Source organism: Tympanuchus pallidicinctus, unplaced genomic scaffold (genome assembly GCF_026119805.1).
Source record: "Tympanuchus pallidicinctus isolate F22 unplaced genomic scaffold, pur_lepc_1.0 scaffold3, whole genome shotgun sequence".
Lineage (NCBI taxonomy): Eukaryota > Metazoa > Chordata > Aves > Galliformes > Phasianidae > Tympanuchus > Tympanuchus pallidicinctus.
In genome coordinates this window covers 52,350,497-52,373,809 of record NW_026294747.1, presented here as the reverse complement: position 1 = coordinate 52,373,809, position 23,313 = coordinate 52,350,497, and the positions used below count along the sequence as shown (strand labels likewise).

Genomic DNA, 23,313 nt, shown 5'->3' with positions numbered 1-23,313 from the left:
TAATACCAGACTACAGAAGGGTGGAAACACAAAGCATTCTTCTCACCTTTGGTTTATCTCCACTGCAAAGGCATGCTTTTCTTTGCAGTTTGTTTTCAATGCCCTGGCTGCCTGTTTCACAGTTATTCAGCCTTTTGTGGAACTGAAGGATTTGGTTTAGCTCTGCGGGTGCTTTGAGTTGTTTTAAAATGAAATAATCAAATGCAGAGTTGAAAAGATGATAGAGTTCCTAAAGCCTATGAAATGCATTGCTAAGCAATTTTGCCAACACCTCCACAGATTTATACCCATCAAAGGTTGACGCAGTGCAGTTACACTTAACATACTATATTTGAATGAAATTCTGGGAGTAAGGGCAAAAGGATGAGCCTCTTGTCCCTGGGTAATCCTGTCTCAGACAATCTGTACCTTGAACCTTTTAGAGAATACTAATCCTTGCAGATGCGTCCTCCAGGAGTGTGTGTGTCTCTCTTAAAAGCATATGTGGGGTCTTCTGCTGGGGCAGGACGGGAACCAGAAGCATGGAAAAATGCATGTGCTGTGTTAGGTGGTGAGAGGAAGGCTTCAGGGCCGTGGAAGCTTTGGCATAAACTTCTCATGTATTGGCTCTGCAGTTTTATAACCTGTGCTGAGGATTAATGGAGTGGATTTTTGTTTGGGGAAAAAAAAAATTAAAAAAAGGAAAAAGAAAATTCATCCTCTGGATAAAGAGGCCTTAGTTTGTCCTTAATAGAAAATAGAATCATATGCTTTTTTTCACTTATACATGTTCTGTGATCATGTGCCATAATTTTGTTGGGAGGGATCTCTGGAAGTTGTCTCATCCTACGCTCCTTGCTCAAAGCATTAATGCTTTAAATTTTGCTGCTTTACAACCTGTAAGCTTTATTACATTTTATCAATTGCATGCCCAGAGATCTGAGCTGAGTTCCACCTTGTGAAACAGATACAGGCACATAGAAGGAGACACTGCCTGCTGTGTCGTTGCTGTAGTTGAGAAGGGATGTGGACAGAGGAGAAACACTCGCAGAAAGGTTAAAATTGCACTGGGCTTTGTTTCATAGCTCTTGCATCTCTTATCCTATTATCACAGAGGTATTTTAATGCCAGATCCTGTTCTCTTTCTCTAGACTATATGCTCCAATGATTTCAGCATTATGCAAGCCAGGTGGAAGTGACTTAGCTCTATCTGTGTCACCATATCAAATTTGGATGTGAAGAAGTCAGACAGATATGTGTGTTTTCACTGCTGGTGATTTGGTGCTGCATATAAATAAACTTGTGATAAAGGGTAAAAGCATGCATTTCTATTGAAGTTGAGTGTGTCCCAGAGCGGCAGGGGAAGGTATGTGGTTTTGAGACCTCTTGCTTGTGGTTTATACTCATGTGGCAGTGGTGGGGGTCTTGCTTGCGTGCTTCTTCTCCTATCCCTCTTTTTTCACATGGCTATAACATTAGGAAATTGAGGCAGTCTTACTGCTTTCACCTGTGGATTCATTGTTGCCAGTATTTTCTATTTCTTAATGTCCTGGTTTTAGCCAGGTACGGTTAGTTTTCTTCATAGTAGCTGGTATGCTTCCATGTTGTGGATTTAGGATGAGAATAATATGATGAGAGTAAGAACGATGTTATCATGAGAATGATAACACACTGATGTTGCTGAGCTGTGCTTATACTAAGTCAAGGTCTTAGCTTCTCCTACTGCCCTGCCAGCAAGGTGCAGGGAGCTGGGAAGGGGCCCAGCCAGGACCACTGACCCAAACTGCCCAAATTGATACTCCATACCATGACAACATGTTGAGCACAACAACACTGGGGAGATTGGTTGGGGCTGCCCCTGCTTAGAGACTGGCTGGGCAGTCAGCAGGCAGTGAGCAGTGGTATTGCACATCACTTTGTTTTTTGTTTTGTTTTGTTTTCTCATTTCATTTTTTTACCCTTCCATTCTACCTTTTTTCCAGTCCTGTCTTCCATCCCACTGGATGGGCAAGAGTGCTGAGCTGCCCAGAGCGTTGAGCCACAGCACTTAAACAGCTCTGAAGGCCTACGCTTGGCAACTGGAAAAGTGAAGGTGCAGGGAGTGCAGCAAACTCTGCCTATATCCTGTGAGCATAAAGCTGGAGATCTGATGGTGTGGTTTGTACCCCCTGTTTGGTTCTCGCTGCTTAGTAGTCTTCTGAGTAGCAATCATATAATCATAACAATGTTATATAATACATATATAACATTATATATATATATATATATACATATATATATATATATAAAACATAGTACAGTAATAATCACAAGATGTTAAGGTTTCCTGACATGTTACATTTTTAGGATTTGGTTGTGTTGCTTGATTTTGAGAGGAGAAGGAAAGAGTTTCCCAGGAAAGATTGTATAGCCTTGGGCAGAGGCAGTGCTGCTGGGAGAACTGGATTCTAGTTTAACACCTACTCAGAATTCCTGCAAGACACTTGCCCTGGCACTTATCTCTATTTTTTTTTATCAGTGATAGCTTATTGTGTGCTTATTTTCTTGTTGTCTGGCTTGAGATTCAGAGCTTGGGAGCAGAGGGCCCCATGGCTGGATCGACAGCCATGAACTCCGTGGCAGAGGACCCAGCAGAGATTTCCATGGCTGCAAGCTCCAGTGTCCTTCAGTAAAGGCACAATCTCTTTCTGTTGTCCATTTCTGAACAGTTCCAGTCTTAAAATGATAGAAGGCCTTTGTGGCAGCTGGATGTGTTGAGAGGCTTTGTTAAAACCCAATATTTAGTAATCTGATTTTCATTCTAACTTGAAGGCAGAGTTTATTCATATTGTCTTGTTTGTGTGCCTGTCAGAGATTAAGTAGTCTTTTCCTTCACTTCTGGGTAAGCTAAGCCAACTAAGCCCTTATAAAATATTGCTACCTTTTCTCAGATAATCCAGATAGCTTGTGTCTTTACCTTCCCCAGCTGGAAATACCTTTTCTGGTGTCCGGTGCCTTAAATTTTACTTCTGTATTATTGATCACCTGCAGAAAGATTGTGTGCTCCCTGCCAGCTGGAATCAGTGCTTTGGATGTGCAATCTATTGCGCTGTGAAAACAGAGTCAACTTAGCAATCTTTTTCACCTTTGTGCTCTCTGCACCTTTGCTTGCCATTGGTAGAACATGGGCCAGATTCAGGAGGTGCTGCAAATGGGAATTGAGTGGTATCTGTGAAGTGTTCAAATAGCGGTGATGAGTGCTGTGGAAGATGTTGTGAGGAGCTTAATAATCCTGTCAGCAGAGCAGCTCTTGAATAAAGCACAAGGACGCATTGCTCAGGGTGTGAGGAAGACCAAGTATTGAAAGCTCCTTCGTTGTGTGCAGGGAGTGAGGGAAACCTGTTTGTGGTGGAGTAAACAGACTTCATCATCATTCATGTGCACAAGGAGCAGAATGAAAATGTCACTGGCTTTCTTTAATGTTGTATTCCCTTACTCATCAGTTTTGACCTGTCATTTTGACATATACCTGGTGGATGTGTTGCTAACGTGTGTAAATCCTAGCACTTCTTATGAAAAGGGCATATTTCTTTTAAGAAACAAAGGCTGCCTAAAGCGAGTCTTTATTTCGTCTTCAGCTTGATTTTTGGACTTGTTTAAGTTCTTGATAAAAATGAGCTTCCTGCAGGGTCAAATTGAACAATATTGCTACAGCAGTAACAGAAACATTGTTATATTACTATGAAAGGCATAGCATATAACTCCCTGAAACTGAATTAGAGATAAGGGGAGGTATCCAGGGACAGGAGAATGGAGGAGCTGGAGAAAAAATGTACTTCATCATGGGCATTAAGAAGTAACAACACTGTTAAGTAGAACCAGCAGCTGTGATTATCCACTTGTGTTAACTGCTGCTTTTGCATTTCACCTTAATCTTTGCAGATTCTGCGTTGTTTCCATTCTGCGACAATCATCTGTGCATGAAGGAAAATACAAAGATGTAGAGAAAGCCTGGGAGGTTTGGCAGCAGCAGATCTGCAGAAGGCTCTGTGAGCCTTTGCCAACCTGGCTTCCTAAAAGGAAGCGTCTGTTTTTGTCTTTCCCTAATCATAGCTTTTGTTTTCATGGCAAGACACACTCGCATCCATGGTTGTGTTGTGGAGCACTGCTGGCCTCTGTCAGACATCAAGTGAGCAGAGCTAAGCAGCAAAAAGAATTGATTCATGCAATAGGAACATTCACTTCATTCCGTGTGAGCTCCAGAAACGAAGTAAAGAAACCCCCCAAGTGACACCTAACCTGTGCATTCCTTCACAATCAGCACCGTTAACACAAAGCTCTACTGATTATCTTTTCTTTTTGTAATTTCAGTTTGGAAATTGATTAAAGAGTCTCCATTGGATTTAACATGGCATCAAATCAGTCATCTCCCTCAACAGAGGAGCAGGCTTCCTCTGAAATAGATGACCTCTTTCTATCACTGCAAGGTGGGTTGCTATAGTTTTCTGTGCTTTCTTGATGTGGATTTATGGTGGATTTGTGATCCTGGGCAAGTTGAAGGGAATTCAGAGATACCTGTTAGACTACAAACCTGATGTTACAGTGTAGTCTGTTCATGCCTGTGTTACTTTGCTAATTTTTCTAACTAATTTTTTTGCAATGAACTGAAAGGTTACAGCCCTGATAGTACTTTCTCATGGTTATTTTCAGAACACTTGCCTTTTTTGGTGCATGTGTCATTGTGGGTTCTTAGACTTTGTTACTCAGAATACATGTTACAGTAAACTGTTTTCAAGGGAATTGCCAATGTGAAAGCAATTGTGGTATTTCATTAGTTTCCTTGTTTTCAATTTGCTGACAATTAGTTGGTTGCACTGAGCTGTCTTAATGAGTTAACTGCAGTGCTATTTCATTTCCTTTCTTTTTCTTTTATTTACTTTTCAGTCCTTATTGCTTTATCCCATGCACATGTAGAAAGAAAGCTCATGGACAGAACAAGTAGGAAAAATTAAGTGACATTTAAATGGTCATCAGCACATCAGAGATGGCCTATCATGTAGGCTTTATGGATTTTCCTTTAAGGATTTCCTGGAAAGTCTGATTTTGCTCCAAGTGTATTCGTGAAAACATTCATTGGTCAGGGAGTCAAGCAGCAGGATGAGCATGGCAGGAAGCTGATCTTCAGTGTGTTTAAAGTTTGAGTATTCTAGAACAGATGAAGTTAAGTCATGTTTCCACAGACCTATTTGCTTTTAGTTTAGTTGAGAGTAAATATGTTAAAAACAGATGGTGTGAGAGAATATCCTGCCAAATTGCTTTTACAATCCATCTTTGCACTAATGTTGCCATTGAAGCCACATGTTTTGATGAGTGAGTGTTAACAGTGGTCTGAAACCAAACATCTTTAATGGTGAACTTTCTTCTGTTTTGTTTCAGTATGAAGTTTTCAGGACAGAGAGCAAAAAGCCATAGCAGATAAGTGCTAGCCTGGCTGTAGCACCAAGCACAGTTAGTGAGACACACATTTGCTGTGCCTGTCACACTCAGCCATTAGTACAGAGACTGAATTGACTATACATGAAATAGGTTTGGGCAACACTGTCTAGCTTTAAGGCATGGAAGTGAGATATGTGGGATTTTAGACCAGGGTTTTATTTTGAAATAATACCACTACTTTCTGGAAAGTGAAATATGTCCAGTGAGAGTGGTGTTGTTTGATCAGTATCTAAATGAAAGAATCTTGTTTATTAAAAATGCAATAACTGAATAATTTTTCTGTGCTGTAGTAATTTGAGCTCCTGGATTATGCTGATGTGGTGCAAATTGGAGCCAAGCTGTGTGTGCTTTTCTAAACACTTTGAGAGGTCCTTAGAAAGTGATGGAAGCAATTTTTGTGATGTCTGAAGATGCAACAAATTTTGTAGACATGTCTAATGTACTGAGCACTGATGCTGCAGCATCTGATCAGGGTCAGATAGGCAAAAGGTGATACAGCTGAGGTGAATCACTAGAAACACATCCTGTAATGTGACATACAGAAACTATTAATAAATCTACTACAGATCTGTAGTAGAAAGGATCAGATAAGAATGTTAGGGTCATTCAAGGAAAAGGGGCTGTTTTAATTATAGGGGATCTTGAGGTGGGATTTTTAAAGCAGCTGGAGACTTTGATTACTTTAAATCTGCAGATTCACCTGGAGAAATACTGGAGAAATGTCAGATTTAAGAAGTGACTGCTCTTGACTTTTAGAAAAACAGCTCTATTTTTGTGTGGCTGAAGATGGTTGTAGTGATGGTTGTGATCTGCTTCCCAAATTTTTAGATTATAAATTGAGAATATGTCCAGTACTGTAAAAAGCACAGTGTAACAGGAGTTATGTGTAACCAAATGGCATAGGAAAAGAAAAGTAGGCATGAGGTCTTGTCTGGATTGCTTCTACATTTAATTTTTTTGTGATTCAGTCTTCTGTTATTTCTGAATGGCAGTGATGTTACAGCACTTGTCTGACACATTTAGTGGGTCTTGTCCTAATTAACCAGTCAGTTTGGTCATTGTGAAGTTACATGCCTAAATATGTAATAAAATTGTTAGCTTTTTTTTTAACTGCATATAGAACCAGGCACTTTGTTTAGGTAAGATTTGATTGTGATTTAAGTCAAAATCTTCTGTAGGAAGCCTGCATACCTTCTGGAAGAAAAGGAAAGGAAGGGGGGACAACCATAGAATAATCTGAGTTGGAAGGGACCCATGAGGATCATTGAGTTCAACCTGCCCCCTCACAAGAAGAACCTTAAAATAAGTAATAAAGAGGTTACTTATTAGCAGTCATTATCATTATACAAAGCCTATTAAATTAATGCCAGGGACTTAATATTGTACAAGTCAGCTTTAGTGGACTTTCTGTAAGTGTGTTCTCAGGTAAAAGAACATTCAAGGATGAACATTCACTTTTCTTTGTAGAGATCAGTCTAAAAAAAATGCAGTAAAGAAAGTCACTGAGATATGGGTAAAAATCATCTTGTTTGTATCTTTCTGAGCAGCTCAGTATTCTAAAGAGGTACACTGAAGCTTTAAAAACATGAATAAAATAGGTAAAATGAAACTGTGTGGTCTCTAGTCACAAAGTCATGAGGCTCCTCTCCTTTGGTAAGAGAAGGTCTTCTGGTGTCTGGAGAGCTGCTGGAGATCTGTCTGCTCTGTGGTGACAAGGCTGAGTGTGGGACTGCAGCAAGGGGACTGCAGCCACCAGGGTGTGGGTGGCTCCAGCAGACACTGACCAGTTTTGTTACTCTCTGGAGCTTTCAGGATGTAAATCTTGAAATCCTATAGGAGGGTGCAACTTCCATCTTCCTCCCAGGAGCAAATACTTTCCCTTTCCAGCCCAGGTCAGCAAACATAGCGTAAGTGTGGCCTTTCCCACCAAGTCTCTACAGAACATTGTTTTCCATTTTTTCTCCACACTTTCTGTGCTAATTCAGACACAAGAGAGGGTGTCTTAGCTCACGGAGTTTGAAGCATGTATTTACTTCACAATTTAATTAACTGTACGGGTCTTAATTTTTGGCTGTTCTCATTGACCTATGTTCATGCTGCTGTTTATTGCTGTAACTAGGGGGATAACATAAGAACATGGGTACTACAAGTGTTTCAGAAGAGTGCTTAGTGAGATAAGTGAATTATGTTATTTTCATGCAGTTAAACCTGATCCTTTATGAATAATCAAAAACCTATTCCTCTCTGACCAAAATTAAATGCTTTGATATGTATGGATGGATTTTATTGTGCAACTTGTAGTAGATTGCACTCATATCTGAGTAATTGACTTAAAGGAGGATATTGCTCTGACACACGCTTAATCTTCCAGAGGTCAGGGAGACTTATAATTCTTACCCAACGTTTATTTTGCTCCAGCTTTATGCTTCATCTGTTGAGGCTGGCATGTTATTACAGCTACACGTTCATTTGTTGATTATTTTTTTTAAAACAAAGTGATCCAAAAAAGTCCATTAAATGCTAATGATTTTTCAAGGGTGACTTTTGCAAATGGAAAAGCTCCCAGAGGAGCTGCACTGAAATTTATGCCCTGTTTACACTGCCAGGGTGAGGAGCTGGTCTGCTTCTGGATCTGAATGGCTTCATGCCATGTGATGGGGCTAACTGAATTGGGAGACACATGAGATTGGCTTGAAAAAAATCCCTCCCGGATATTTTGGCCTGTTTATAATGCCCAATGAAAAAAAATAGATTGTGTAGTTGTGTAAATGTATTCCTTGCTAGATAAATTTCAGTTTGCTGAAGGCATTGTTGAGCCAGAACTTGTTAAAAACTGGCATTACAGTGACTCAGGGGAGTGGATTGCTTCTGAGCCAGTGGCACAGAGATCTGCTTATGTTTAAGTCCCTGCTCCAGTCTGGGTTTGCAAAAAAAATGTTAGAAAAGCCACGTAAGCCCTTATCATTAAAGGTACGTTGATTTCTAAATGATGTGATTTAGTACCTTAAAGAATTTAACCTGCAACCTCTGTCTGTCCCAAACACTGCAGTGCCTCACTCCAAGGGCTGTTCTGTTAGTAAATACTGTGATGACTCAGAGCTGCTCCAGGATCCTGGCAATGAGACCAGTGAAAGTATTTAAGAAGGCCAGGAGTGCAAACTCAGTTTGAACAGGCTTTCTGAGTTAGCAATGCTTTGGGTAAACTGGATCATTTGATTTCAAAAGGAAAAGGAGATTGAGAGGAGATAGTGTAGGAAGTTCCCACTTGCTGCACAAACGTGGCAGTAGTTAATTAGTTAATACTTGAATGCTGTTTAGATTTGAAAAGACCCATTTCTGTAGAAATATTTTCATCATGTTCATTCGCCTCTGGAAAAACTTAATCTAGAAAATGTTGTTTGTTTTTAATTGCTTAACACCATGTTACTGAACATAAATGCTGGAAATAACTCTGTTCCCCTGCTTTCCTGTCTGCTGTACGTGAGGCCGTGTTACTGTGTGGAAGGGAAGGGACGACGTAACGGGCAGGGGGGAGAATTCCTCACCACTCCCTGAGCAGACAAAGGCATAACAATCCTTCTGGTAGTTCCTGCCGTTTACTTATGTACCTGCTTGGTGCTTTAGTTTGTAGCAGGAATGCTCTTTTGAGGGAGCTCTCCAAGTTAACCATGCTGGCCATGCTGTCGTAGAGTGTGGAAGTGCATATTTTGGATGCAACTGGAATATGTGTTCCAAAAAGATACCCCAGTGATCTGTGGCCATTCAGTCTAGAGCTTCTTGGCTACGTGCTTTTTTCCCCTGGTACATGTGGTGGGTACACTGACTTCTGACCTCAGCTCATCGAGCTCCTGCTCTGTTCCTGCACAACGTCCTCTTGTAGATCTATCCTCAGGTGACCTGTGTGGTGGAAGGAAGATGCAAAAATAGCACACACAAATGGTAATTATGTCAGTCAAATCATAGGTGGGAAGATGATAGAGTTGTGTTCATTAATTTCAAAGAATTGCTTGAGTTTAAAACAAAAAAAAATGCCACGTGGTTGTAAAGGATTCAGTGACAGTGAGGCACCTGTCCTCGCAGTAGAAGAAAATCTCTTGGATGTTTGGTGACTTCTTTTTTACAGACAGAGTGGAGCAGGCTGCATCTGCTGTGCTGAGCTGGGGGTTGCTTCCCCCGCTCCCTGACAAGGGAGGGAGTTATTTCCTTGGAGCCATCTCCCACCTCAGGAAAGAAGGAACAAAGGGCAGCCGCGGAGAGGAGATGAGTTTTAACTCTGGCTTTTCTGTGTCACCATCAGAGGAAGGCTGACATTCCTGCCCTTCTCTCTTCTTCCTCCCAGGAGAGCTCAGCACTGCCATGGCCCCTGCTGCAATCTATCATGTCCCGTGCTCCAGCCCTTAATGATTGGCCTATTTTATAGCACTTGCTGATAGCTCATTGCTGGATAAAACAGCTATTGTCCTGTCCGACAGTATATATTGATTTACAGCAAGTCTATATGACACGCTTCTTCTGTGCTATTCCTTTCTAAAGAGTTGTTCTGAAGATTAGCTTTAAAATGGAAGATGAAATGTGATAGATTTTGGATGCTTTCAGATTAACAGGTTCTCATTTTGTTCTCTCAGATTTACCTTCTGCCTTGGTTAGTTGCATCCCAAAGTGAAAGAAATGATCAGAATTTTTTGATAGCTGTTTTTATTCTGGGTCAATGGCACTTTGAAAACTAGGACAAGATAAAACCAAGGTCACTTAGACTCCGATAAAAAGGCCTGACAAAGAATCCATTCATCCTCATAAAAATAAAAATCCGTATTAATTAACCACGTGGCAGAGATAAGAATTTGAGACCTTGATTAAACCGTTAGAGCCTCCAAGCAGTGGAGTCAGGGGAAACGCATTCAGCCTGAAAATTGAAATATGACTGCCTGCCACCATGCCAGCAGCACATCTGTAACGAGCTGTGTTGTACTGGTAGGCATTGAGTTTTCTTATTGATTCCTGAAGTTTTTTTATTTAAAATAAGCCAGACTGCAGCTGAGGCTTCAGCTACCTGAAAGGCAGGCTGGTGAGTTGCATTAGGCTATGGCTGTAGGTTGTGGGAACAGAACTTGTTCTTACACACGTGCAGCAAAATAACTACTTTCTCCATTTGCTTGTGAGATGTTTGCCTGTGAGCCGCCCATGTGAATCAACACTTGTAGTACCTGGCCCGTGTTGTGTAATGCTTCTGTACGTTAATAAGGAGAGATTAAACCAGGACAAGACCAAGTGTCTTCATCCTGATGGTCTTTCAGTTACCAACTCTGAAAGTAAGTCCTCTAAATTGGTAGCAGCCTTTGACAAGAGCTACACCTGGAAGAGTTGCAGACGACTGGCAAAGCATTTAATATTTGCTTTCTGCTTCTTTTCAAGTGCCAGAAATTCCAGCCTGATACCGAGTGCAACTGCTCGGTAATCACTCATTAGGTAATTGGAATAGCACCCATACAGGTATTAAACCAAAGGGTGTGGTTGGGTCCTGTGCTAACACGAAGCCAGTAACTCCATGCTGTTTATGTCCTCCGAGTGTGTGTAGTGAATATGATTGGTGTGTAGCACATGTGTGCTTACTTTCTGTTTTCCAGACATTTTTGTCCACGTCTTTAAGAATGCCTTCATCCTTATTGTTCATCACCACCTCTGTGTTATTTAAAGAAAAGCACAAAACAGTTGATCGAGCAGAGGAAATGAGCTGCTCTGTCAGGATTGTAGTATTACAGATTGATCACAGAATCGTTAAGGTTGGAAAGACCATTAAAGATCATCTAGTCCAACCATCAACCCTCACCATGCTCACTGTCAGTGTCCCTCGGTGCCACATTTCCACAGCTCTTGGATACCTCCAGGGATGGTGACTCCCACACCCCCCAGGGCAGCGTGCCAATACCTCACTGTTCCTTCTGAGGTTTGGTTTTGTTTCGTTTTCTAAATATCTAACTCAACTAAAGAACTGATGGAAGACCAGTCAGCCCCAGGATGCACAACGGCCCTCAGTGCATGCAATGCACGAATGTTTTTCTAGCTGTTCACCCACCCCATGACCCAGGAGGTCACTTATTACCTTGACCGTGGCTTCCATAGCCTCTGCTCCTGGCCACCATCGCAGCAGGAGGAGGCCTTGTGCTTTTTCTCTGCTTTGCATCTCTTCTACCCATCTCACCTCACCTCCCTGGTGCCTGAGGGGAAGGCTGGAGGCAGGCAGACAGGAGGGGCTGAGCTTTGCCTGAGGAGCTGCTCTGGGTGTGTACAGAATGGTCTGCCTCAGCCTCTGGCAGGGGGTGGCTGAATAGGCTGTGAGGCTGGCACAGGCTAAAGGTGGTGCTTTAAGTGACTGGAACATCTGCTCATCAGTGTAAGCTTACGTTCCCTCAACAGTCTACATGATGTGTTTGTAGTGTCTGTGTGGAACCAGTGCAGCCCTATGGGTATTGATTCAAAGGGAGGAAGGGAAGAAGAGGAGGCAACCACCCTTCCGCAGCTCCAGGCAGGTCCCAGAGGCGGGCACTGCTTTTTGGCTTGTTCTTTGAGAAGCCAGCTTGTCTGCTTCCAGTCAAAGCTGATGTGGAAAGGGAGAGAAAAAGGAGGTTGTGTTCATGTGTGCTCCCAGGAGGCTCTGGGATGGCAGGCAGAGGTGGGCTGTGGGTTCTGTGTGTGGCAGTGCCTGTGCAGCATCTGGGTTAGCAGCGAGATGGAAAGGCTGTCATCTCAGCAGCCAACACCTGCTGTTATCTCAGGCACACAGCAGGGATGTATGCTTTTCACAGCCCTGTCTTGGCATCTATCCTGGAGGGGACAGGAGATCTAGACTGATCTGCCTGCATTGCTCAGCTTTCACACGCTGAGGAAAGGGAAGAGCAATTTAATATCTGTAGTAAAGTAAAATTAGGCCCTGATTCTCTGCTGTTCAACTGAATAGTTGCTTTTGTATGGACTGCCTCATGCCAAGTGCAAAGTCTTGGTATTTATTTTGATGAGGTGCATACCTTGCTCTCTGCTCCCAGATATTCTTTTTCACTTTCTGAAAGAACTATAGAATGATTCCCTTTTCTTCTTTTCTGTCACAGAGAAAGGCTTTCCCTACTTTTGAAATTTAGGCTGATGTGAGAAATTGCTTAAATATTCTGTTTTTTAATGCAGGGCCTAAAATAGTTTAAATAGTCCCCTTGCAGCTGCTGGTGGTTTTTCACTTAGTGACAGCCTACAGGACCTGGCTGAGTCTCTGGGTGATGGATGGAGTTATTCTACATGGATTGTTGTCTAGGATGTTGTGTGCACACTGCTGCTTGCATTTCCTGAGCCTTCAAGAAAGCCTTGGTTGTTCTTTGCTGTATCCAGTTAGAGAATTATGGTTGATAATTGCAGAGCTCCTTACATTATCATCTGTGCAAGTTTAAAAAAAAGATGATTTTATTTTTTCATTACCCATTTTGCTTTTCTTTTTTTCCCCAGTGCAACGAGAGTGTACTCAGAAGAAGACATTTACAACCTGGATAAATTCAATATTGGCAAAGGTAAGAAGGGTATTCTTTAGCAGAAGAATGCTTTTTGCCTTTTTTGGTTTGGTTGTGTTCTTAGGAGATTTTTTTTTTTAAATAAACAAAATGAATATAAGATTTTAAGCACTGTCTGGGTAAAGTAGCCCATAGAAAGCATTTGTTTATTACATGTAACAACACTGTATTGGTGATAGTCCAAGGAGACTTGCAAGAGGTGCTTTGTAAGAAGTTGACAGTATCTTTCTTGCTGATTTTGTAAAACAAACTTTTTGCTGAGTTGTGGCATGAATATCAGGGTTTCAAGAGTTTCTAAATTTGTGATTATTATTACTGTATTTAGGGAAGTATTACTCACTTATGCAAACCACAAACATGAGTTCAATGAGATGATCACCGAGCAGTTTATACAGCGTGTGCTGTGGCTCTGAATTGCTCAGATAAAAATCCAGTTTTGGCTTTTCCTTGAAGAGAAGCCATTGAGCTGATGATGGATTTGTGTTGTCCATGTATGGGTGAAAGAGTGACAGCTTAGTTATTCAGCTCTGTAGTCATATTTGTATTCGGTATATGTTGAAAAGGAAGTAAAAATATGAATTAACTGCTAATATTAACTTTCCTTTTGTTCAAAGTTACTTCTTTTTGCTACATGTCTCCTTGAAAAATATCATAAATGCTTGAAAATGTGTCCTAAAGTAACTCTTATAAATAAAACTCTGAGATGAGGAGAGTGGGAATAAGAAACAAACACAATAATGTGTTAGAAGGAGCTGGATATGGCTGATTAGATGCAGGATTTATATTTCAACTTATTGAAAAATAGAAGATACTGAACAGTTTCTTAACAATGAAGTGGAATAATCTTTCATGTTCTATAACGTGTTGAATTTAAAGTAACTAAAGATGGTGTCACATAACACTGAAATTTATTTTGCAGCATACACCTCCTTCTGTTATCTCAGACTTATATACAGACATTCAGCAAGGACATGTGCTTTTGGATCTGTTGGAAGTGCTTTCAGGTCAACATCTGGTAAGACAGAACAATACAAATATTACCTCAATGCTTTGTCAAATCCAGAAGAAATTGCAGGATATTCTTGATTGTAAGGACATTAATAATCCCCTTGAAGTCACAGAGCTATTTGCAAGTAACTTAAGCTTACATCGCTGACACTGAATCACACTGAAGTAATTTGATCCAAAGTCATTCATGAATCTTTGCAAGACTCTCCTTATCAAAATGGAAATAAAATTAATTTTTACAACTAAGAATGTAACGTGTTCTTTTTGCTTTGCAGCCACGGGAAAAAGGATTTAATACCTTTCAGTGCAGAAGCAACATAGAAAATGCTTTGACGTTTTTAAGGAGCAAATCAGTGAGTATTAACTTCAAAATTCACAAGTAAAGCCAGTTTAGCTGGTGGAGCGTTTTCTTTGTTAACAATGATCCTTTTTTCCCTTCCTAGCTCAAGCTTATAAATATTCATGTTGCTGACATTATTGAAGGAAAACCTTCCATTGTGCTTGGCCTAATTTGGACAATTATATTTCATTTTCATGTAAGTATTTCAGTAATGCAAAGGAGTCTTTCAGCAGAGGAGAAAAAGCACAAAAATATGTTGGCTTACATGGCTGCACAAAGAAACAAATTAGTACAAAGCAGAAGATTGTTTTCTGACATCTTAAAGTGATGAGTCAGAAAAGAGATGCACCAGTGCATCCTGCCTGTCTCTGAGCTGCTTCTCCAATGTGATGGTAGCATTACAACTTGGACATCATTTAACTGAAAATGGTAGGAAGTGCAGATATGAGATTTTTAAAAATAACTAGTTAAAAATCAGCTAAACTTAGTCTTGCTAAGGCCCGTGGTGATTAAGTTCTTAATGGAGCACCAAGTGGAGCAATTAGCGTGGAGTGGCTCACATCCATCTCCCCCAGGGGCAGACCCCTCTTCAGTCTTGGCTGTGCTGAAGTTGTTTTGTGAGCCTTTGTGTAATTCCTACTCTCTGTTTTTCTAAAACCAAGTATCAGAAATGACATGCAGGATGTTGTGATGTTTCCTACACAAGGTACTGTGTGCGCATCCTGTGTGACAGGACATTATGGGGAGAAAGAGAAGTCTGAAAGCACATTGCATTGCTAGAATCCTGTTGACTGCAGAGAATGGCGGAACCAAACAGTTGTCTAGCAAGAGCCCTTTTGCTTTTGGGATCTACTGGTGATAAGGGCTCAGGAAGGAATCTATAAGCAATGTTCTGTAACTATTAGTTGTAGCCCATGTTTTTTCTTGGTAAGGGTATTTTGGTGCTGGAGTATTTGTGCTGTGCCTAGTGGTGTGCATTATCTTTTAGCTAAACCAAGCCTCTCTAACCAAGTGTAGATTTCTGAGGCCAATTGAGTAGGTTTTCCTGCACCCTGAGCAAGCAAGCAAGCAAACTATGAACGTGCCTGATAGAACACAAGACAGCACAAAACACAGCTGCTATTGGCTTCCTTCTCTGGTACAAAGAGTAGGAAAGAATATTGAGTGAGAAAATCCCTTCATGATATTGCTGGTACCCATAGTATCACATAAATGCTTTGGGTGAATATTTCCCGCCAAAAATATCAACTGTTCATCTTGAATGGATAACGTTTGGTAATGGTTGATAAACTTTATCCAAACTCTGGGGGCAGAGGACTGCTTTTACAGCTTAATTGAGTCCTTTCTAATTCTCTGTGCTTTTTGCCGTTAATGTCTTGGAAGTTTCCACTATAAGCTGGTTAAATTTTCCCATCGTCTCTGACAGATTGAAGAACTTGCCAGGACACTTGCTTGCACTTACAATCAGCCTTCTCTTGATTGTCCAAGTACTGTTGACTCCTCCCCAAAGGCAAGGCGATCAGCTAAAAAGAGTGCTAAAATTAAGGAGCGGTGGAAGATATCTGCTACAAAGGCTCTTCTGTTTTGGGCAAAAGAACAGTGTTCACTGTAAGTTTCATCCAATACATATAAATACTATTTCACATTTTGTATTTACGGCTTTTCCCTAAATGTGATATTTTTCCTTTAGCCTTAGTGATGGCTTAGCAGAAAATGCTTCAGAATTCAAATGATGTTATCAGCACTTTTAGCATCAATCAAAGCCCTAAGCATTATGAAATGAGCCCTTTAAATATAATGAAGTGAGGCTAATCCTACTAATAAAACACCACAATGTAAATTAGTTTGTTTGGCTTTTCTCTTTTAGGAGCTTACAGTTTCCTGTGTGATAAGTCTAGTGGAATGCTTACATGATTTGCTAGTTTTAATCCTTGTGGTTGGCACCGGTTAACAAAGTTGCAGCAGTTACTTATTTTTTAAAAGGAAAATTTGGGGTTTCTAGGATTCAAACATCACTCGTGGGACTTGAGACAGACAGAATGACAAGTATTCTCTCAAAACACTGCACGATCCCCAAGGAGGATCCTAGAAAATGGAGCAGGTCTCAGTCCCTAAAGTCTTTGTATGTGTTTTTATTCCCAATGTTCACATAGCTTTGTTGACTTCAGTGGGAGCATTCACAGCACACAGCCAAAATTAAACATATATTTGTTGCAAGGGACAAGATATACATTTTACGTTTTCTTCAAGGGCTACTGCAACACTCAAAGACATTTCAAATACCTCTTAGAATAATGTCAATTGTTTTCCCCCAGCTTTTTGATAGCTTTATGTTCTAATAACATTTTACTAGTATTGGAAATTGTTCAGTGGCAGAAAAAGGCCTTCATCAGCACAGTTTACTTTCTGAGTGAAATTTTTAGTCACTGTATTTTACATTTTCATTGTGTTTTATCAAAGCAAGATTGACCAGCATGTAAAAGAGATCCCTCTGTCCATTTAATCATCCTTTTTTGATTGTTTTTTATTTTCAGCAGTATTACTGTTTTCAGCAATATTGCTCTCTGTTCTGTAGCATCCTTTCTGAATGGTGATTGCATTTAATAACTTTGTATCAGTTAATCCTATAGTCTTTGTTAATGGAACAAGTCTTTTTAAAATGCTGGCCCATTGTTTTGTAGCTAAGTTTTAACACCTGAAGCCCTACATATTTTCCACTCAGGAGCATACTCATAATATATGAACTGCTTCTGGAAAGTAGTCCCAGATTGCACTGTGGCTCAGAGCTTTCTGGTCTCTCACAGCATTGTCCAGGCACTACTTAATGGAAGATGTTTGAAAGACACCAAGTAAGAAAAGAATATCCCTTCTGTGCTGATAGTTTTAAGGTTTGGATTTTCTGTAATGACAAAAAGGATTCCAAATCTTGGTGGTCTGATGGGCAAATACCTTTATTTTATTGCAACAACTTCAGTGCATTGCTTGTTATTTCTCCAACCCGTAGAATGTATTGACTGTGAGAGCGAACAGTGCGTTCAGAAGGAATACTGAATCAATAATACTTAGCTTCACAATGCAGTATAAGAAGAAAATATTGTAGCATTTTGCAAAACCAAGTTTAAAAAATGTCATTGTAGTGATGAGCATTATTGTCTCTATGGTTTTCTGACCCAACTTTTTCAGAAATATAGTGACAAAGTTCTCTGTAACTACTTTGATTTATGTTATATATCATATTGCCAAATTTATATTGTATTTCTGAATTCTCACTCATGACATTTGAGTAAATGTGCTGTTGTGTTTTGTTTCTAATCATTTTTGGGATAGATATGGTTCAATCAGTGTGAATGATTTCAAGTCAAGCTGGAGAAGTGGACTGCCTTTTTTAGCTATCATCAATGCCTTAAGACCAGGTCTAATTGATTTGGAGAAGGCAAAGGCTAGAAGCAATAAGGAAAACCTAGATGAGGCTTTCAGAATTGCAGAATTGGAGCTCAATATTCCACGGCTTCTTGAACCAGAAGGTAAGCAATCTGCTTTCCTGTAATGAGCGAGATTAATATAATCCTACACGTGTTGATTTGTAATACAGGCAAAAAGTAAGGCTGTGTTCAAGTTTGAAATGAAACATTGATCTTTACTGTGATGCTCTAATCTACAGTTCTTTTTTGTGTAACTCAGAGGATACTTGGGATTTTTAGGATTTTTGAATTTGCAGCATGTGCAGGAACAATATGAAGATGACGGAGAATGAAACTTTTCCTTTCATGGGAGAAACTTGTTCATTAGTTTCTCATGTTATATCAAGGTGTTCCCAGGGAAAGAATTTCATTACATACTCATTTCTGTCAGTGGTATATTATGTGAGCTACTGCAAAATAAACATATTTATGGAAATGTGTTTTAATAACTGCACTGCAGTGTGTAATCATGGGATCAAGTCTAGAGGGCTGAATAATTGGTGTATTGGCTCTTGTAGATGTTGATGTTATGAATCCAGATGAAAAATCAATCATGACTTATGTGGCTCAGTTTTTACAATACTCCAGGAATATGCCCGAGACTGAAGACATGCAGGTATGTAATCTGGTTTATCACAGACATTCTGTAACAAATGTGCATTGTCACTGCCAAGATTCTCAGTACTTCCTTTTCCCAGCTTATAGCATGATGCACTAACAGTTATCCTCCATAGTTTGATCCTCTGATTCAGCCGCTGACAGCGTTGAATTGGTTTGAACCTTCTGGTACTCCTATGTGTGAGCCAAGACTCAATGTGATAGATTTTGATGGTGCTGTTGAAATTACTGTGCAGGTGGTCTTGTTTTTAGTTTGTGGGTTTTTTTGTTTTTTTTTTTTTTTTTTTTTTTTTACCAAGGATGTTTTTAAGCTTGATTGTTTTCATGTGCACTCTCAAGTCAATGTGTGAATACAGATAAATTTGCCAACATGCAGAACAATTAGCTTTAAATTTAATAGCTTGCATGTAGAGTGAGCAGCAGTTGTTGCTTGCAGTCTATGCTGGTTAGAAAACCAAGTTGTCTGTTGTCTATATTCTCCTATACTATGGTGTTTGGAAAACCAAGCTGTCTGTAATCTATAATCTCCAGTAGCAAGGGGGTTGGAACTAGATAATCTTAAACATCCCTTCCAACCCAAACCATTCTATGATTCCTATTAGAGTTTATACATTAATTGCCTCAATTAATTGCGTTAATTCACATATCTCCATATCGTTAATGTCCTTCCACTCAGGCTGCAATCAGGCTCTTCTTTTAAGATGGCTTTGTATATCCAGGAGACAAGTTTAAAACTTCAGCCTTGCTTTATAGTAGCAGCTGGCCCAAAGCTCATTAGAGTCCCCAGGAAACATTGTTTGTTTTTCACTGGCTTTGAATGGGGTTATCATATGCTCAGTATATGTTGCTTTGTGGCACAATGTGAATTAGAAACAAGGCTTTCAAAACAGAAACATGAAATTTTCTGCTCTAATTACTAGGATAAAGTAACAGAGACCTTGAGCTGGTTGGCTGTGCAGAGAAAAAAGTTAGCAAATTTGCTGAAGGACACAGAGAATGAAACTTATTACCAGAAGTACAAAGTAAGTTGTGTTTTGTATTTAACTGCTTTTTCAAAAGTAAACATTAAGAATGTTCTGAGAAAGAGACTTTCATCTTCATTGCCTAGGTCAAAATGCTAAATGAAACAGGAGATGGAAACCTTGAATTGAGTAAATGCTCTCAAATGATTGAGGGAAGAATAGGGTAAAATTATTTCTCTTTGGAAACAGATACATGCTGTTTCATTTCTGAGCAGAGCAAGCTTTTTGGAGAGAGCAATGTGATGTCTTTTAATTAATTGACATAATTGAGAATGTGGACAAGATTCCATAGGCCCTTCATAAGGTCAGCTTCTCAATTACTGTGATAATAATTATGGTAGATTCAGCTAATGACATAGAGGAATACTTGAAATGTTGACTATAGATTGTGTCTGAAGTAAAATTTCCTTTGGTTTGTATTGTAGTCAGAGTTGGTAATAAAATAGCCTGTATGGATAGAGAAACGAATTTTCCCTCCCTCTTGGTTAGAAGAACCATGTCCTGACAGCACTGACAATATGCTAAGTACAGATTTTAGTAGAGAATGGCACTTTCAGATGTAATCCCTTGCCTTTTCATGCATCACATCCTCTGAATTTAATGGAGTTCCTACCAATAAGTTCAAAGGCAGTATTCAGTTGCACGGGTTCCATCCAAGTTATCTTCTATGAATTATTCTTCCTTCTTATCTATAGGAAATGATGTCATTTATGGAAGCATTTAACCAAGAAAAAAAAGCATTTCTGCCCCTGTTATCATCAAAAAGAACTGGAGCTGAGCTGAGCGAAGGCCAGCAGCAGATGAGGGAAGAATGGAGTAAACTCGTCTCTCAGGTCAGAGGCAATTCCAGCTCACCTTGTTGCATGTGTGAATGTGATTGATGTGAAAGCCTGTACTTAGCCCAAGAATATGCACATGGAAAAGCGGGGGTGGAGGGGGTGATACCTTTTTGCATCAGTGAAAGCAGTATTGATCCTGAACCTGAAGTTCAGACAAACTGGTGTACAGTGCCCAAGAGGAGTCTGAAAGGGGCTGTGAATTACATTCCTGCCTTTGCATCTGATTATTTTTGAGCAGCCTTCAGATCAAAGGTTTTGGTTTATTAATGCTTACAAGGTTATTTGAAGACAAAGTTATGGCTCATAATTTTGCAGCTTGGAGAAATATGATCGTATTTTTTTTCCCACAGTACAAATTGTGATGCAGTTAGATCAGGTTGATCAGTGCTTTACAATGAGTTTGGCTGTGTTGTCTCCCTCTGTTGCATTTGTTGATAATTGCTCTTTATAGAAGAAATGTCCACTTGTCACTTCACAGAATCACAGAATGGCCAGGGTTGGAAGGGACCTCAAGGATCACGAATCTCCAACCCCCCTGCTACATGCAGGGCCACCAACCTCCACATTCAATACTAGACCAGGCTGCCCAGGGCCCCATCCAGCCTGGCTTTGAACACCTCCAGGGACGGGGCACTTCTTATAACAAACAGCTAGTCCAGAGCATCCCTTGTTCCCTACTTCTTTTTTTTTTCCAGGGTGTGTAGAGCATCAGCTTACAGAACGTGCAACTGTATGTTAGGGATGGAGAAAGGAATAATAGTGACAAATTTAATTGCTTGTTTTTATTTTTAAGATTAATGAATGGAAAGCAGAGCTGGACCAGATGTTGCCTCCACCTCTGGATGGCATTGAGGCCTGGCTTCAGAAGGTGGAACATCTGCAGGCAGAAGATTTGCCTGATTTGCAGGACCCATTTAAAGCCATGTCTCTCTTCAGTGAAATCATTTCAGTGTTTAAGGTAAGCTGATCACAGAGGAATGTTCTCCTTTAGTCTCACCTAGTAAAGTACTTATCATGGAATTGCTGTTTACTGTTTTGGAAAGTAGTAGGGATATGTTTATTTTCTGAAGATGAGAAGCTTTCCGGAAGATACCGTTGATTTTTGTGGGTTTATTCAAGTAACTGCACAGGTCTGTAAGGAAGGTTTCTAATTTCATTGGAGTGAGATTAAATTTAAATGTGAAGTGAATGAGAAAATTATGCTATTTTATGTGGCTCCTGCAACTTGTTTGTTAAGTAATAATACAGAGTAATTGCATCCTTATCTTTAAATCTGGGCTTGATACATACCTGTTCAGAAAAGCACTTGCACTCGGGGTTACATTCCATTATGTTCACGCAGCTATGTGTTTAAAGTTAAGTATTTGCTGAATCACTCTGTTATTCCCTTCAAAGCAATGGAAAGTATTCTGATACCTCAGTATCATGCAAGTTATTTACTGTGATCTTGAGGTCTTTACACTGATAACATTTTAAATGCTTTGAGTTAGAAAACTTTAAAAAGTGTAAGTGTATTGGAGCTTGGTTGGATCATCGTGGTACTTTACTTGTGGGGTTTTTTTTTTGTGAACAAGGTGAAGTTGAATATTTTTGTAAGTATCTTTGCTGTTGGTTTGAAAGAATAGGAACAGGAGGTTGTTGTGAGTGGCTTGATACCACCACTTCTTTGAACTGTTGCTAGTCAATTCCTGTTAGGAGAAATGGCTTTTTTTCACTAATAATGGCTTTACCAAACATTGGCCATTTCTTCTATGACTTTGGCTGCTCAGGATAAGTGTTAGTAACGTTTTTAAGAATGAGACGGAGGGAGACATGGTTGATTGAAGGCTTTCATATTTTTTTTCTGTTGACATGTGGATACCATCATTAAGTTTCTTAAGAAATATAAGCTGCTTTGGTGGGATAGGAAGGCATTCTGCTGAAATTTCCTTTTCTTCCTCCTTTAATCCAATCTTTTTAGTATGGTTCATATAGAGATCTTGTTGCCAAAGTGGTGCCTCTTGATAGAAATTCTGCTTTCTCTCAAGAACTGGGAAATTACTCAACGGTGCTTACAACTGGTTAATGTCATATGCTATCAGCATGAATTTGTTGAGCTTTCAAATAAAGTATTAGGCAAGTATGATACGATAAGTTTATTCAGCAGGCTTTGCTTTTAGGTTTTGCTAACATATAACGAGGAAAAACTTAATATCCTGAACCCATTAAAATGACTCTTTTTTATTGTAAAGATGGTATTAAAAGTGAAGAAGAAAACTTGGTGGTGTAGGTTGTGTAGCTCCATGCACCATTTTACTAGAGGCCTGCTGGTAAGAAAAATTATATGTTGCACTTCAGAAGGTGATTTGATTGATAAGACTTTCATTACATGTTAATCAATAAAGACACTGAAACACTGTCTTGTCTGTCTTGTTTACTCTCACTGTAGTAGCAGATGACTTGCAGATTCTAGCGTGGTTTAATACTAGTTGATTCTAGTATTGATATGAATAGCTTACTGTTTCCTTTTCTTCCCAGGGCTTGATGAATTGTTTTGATTCTCACTTGGACACTCTTCAATCATTTGAGAATAAAGATGAGAAGAATATGCCACTAGTAGTGCCTGAAAAGCTAGAGGAAATGAAAAGAAGGTTGTGATACTCAAATTCCTTCTACTATGACTGTGTTGTATTCTAGTTCTGCTGTTGACTTGCACATAAGTTGTCCATGCCTTGCAGAAAAAGAACATTTTCCATTTAAGCACAGAATCACAAGAACACAAAGGTTGGAAAGACCTACAAGATCATGCAGTCCAACCATCCACCCATCACCAATAGCTCTCACTAAAACATATCCCTCAACACAACATCCATACGCTCCTTGAGCACCTCCAGCATCGGTGACTTCAACACCTCCCTGGGCAGCCCATTCCACTGCCTGACCACTCTTTCAGACAAGTAGTATTTCCTAACATCCAGCCTAAATCTCTTGTGGTGCAGCTTGAAGCCATTCCCTCTAGTTCTATCACCAGTTACATGAGAA

The 23,313-nt window shown here is 39.9% G+C and overlaps 1 protein-coding gene across 8 annotated transcripts in view; it reads left to right on the top strand.

Annotated features, from left to right (window-relative positions):
• The window catches only part of SYNE2 (spectrin repeat containing nuclear envelope protein 2), a 172,416-nt gene that overhangs the window by 13,534 nt on the left and 135,569 nt on the right, over nt 1-23,313 (top strand). For all 8 annotated transcript variants that reach the window (XR_008209492.1, XR_008209489.1, XR_008209488.1 and 5 more), the window contains exons 2-13: nt 4,330-4,445; nt 12,943-13,004; nt 13,924-14,019; nt 14,288-14,365; nt 14,456-14,548; nt 15,779-15,960; nt 17,680-17,876; nt 18,332-18,429; nt 19,352-19,453; nt 20,149-20,286; nt 21,086-21,250; nt 22,810-22,922. Coding sequence is in view for 1 of the 8 variants with exons in the window: in XM_052695581.1 (XP_052551541.1) it covers nt 4,367-4,445; nt 12,943-13,004; nt 13,924-14,019; nt 14,288-14,365; nt 14,456-14,548; nt 15,779-15,960; nt 17,680-17,876; nt 18,332-18,429; nt 19,352-19,453; nt 20,149-20,286; nt 21,086-21,250; nt 22,810-22,922 (1,403 nt within the window). In the remaining 7 variants the exon portion in view is untranslated. The remainder of the gene's footprint in view (nt 1-4,329; nt 4,446-12,942; nt 13,005-13,923; nt 14,020-14,287; nt 14,366-14,455; nt 14,549-15,778; nt 15,961-17,679; nt 17,877-18,331; nt 18,430-19,351; nt 19,454-20,148; nt 20,287-21,085; nt 21,251-22,809; nt 22,923-23,313) is intronic.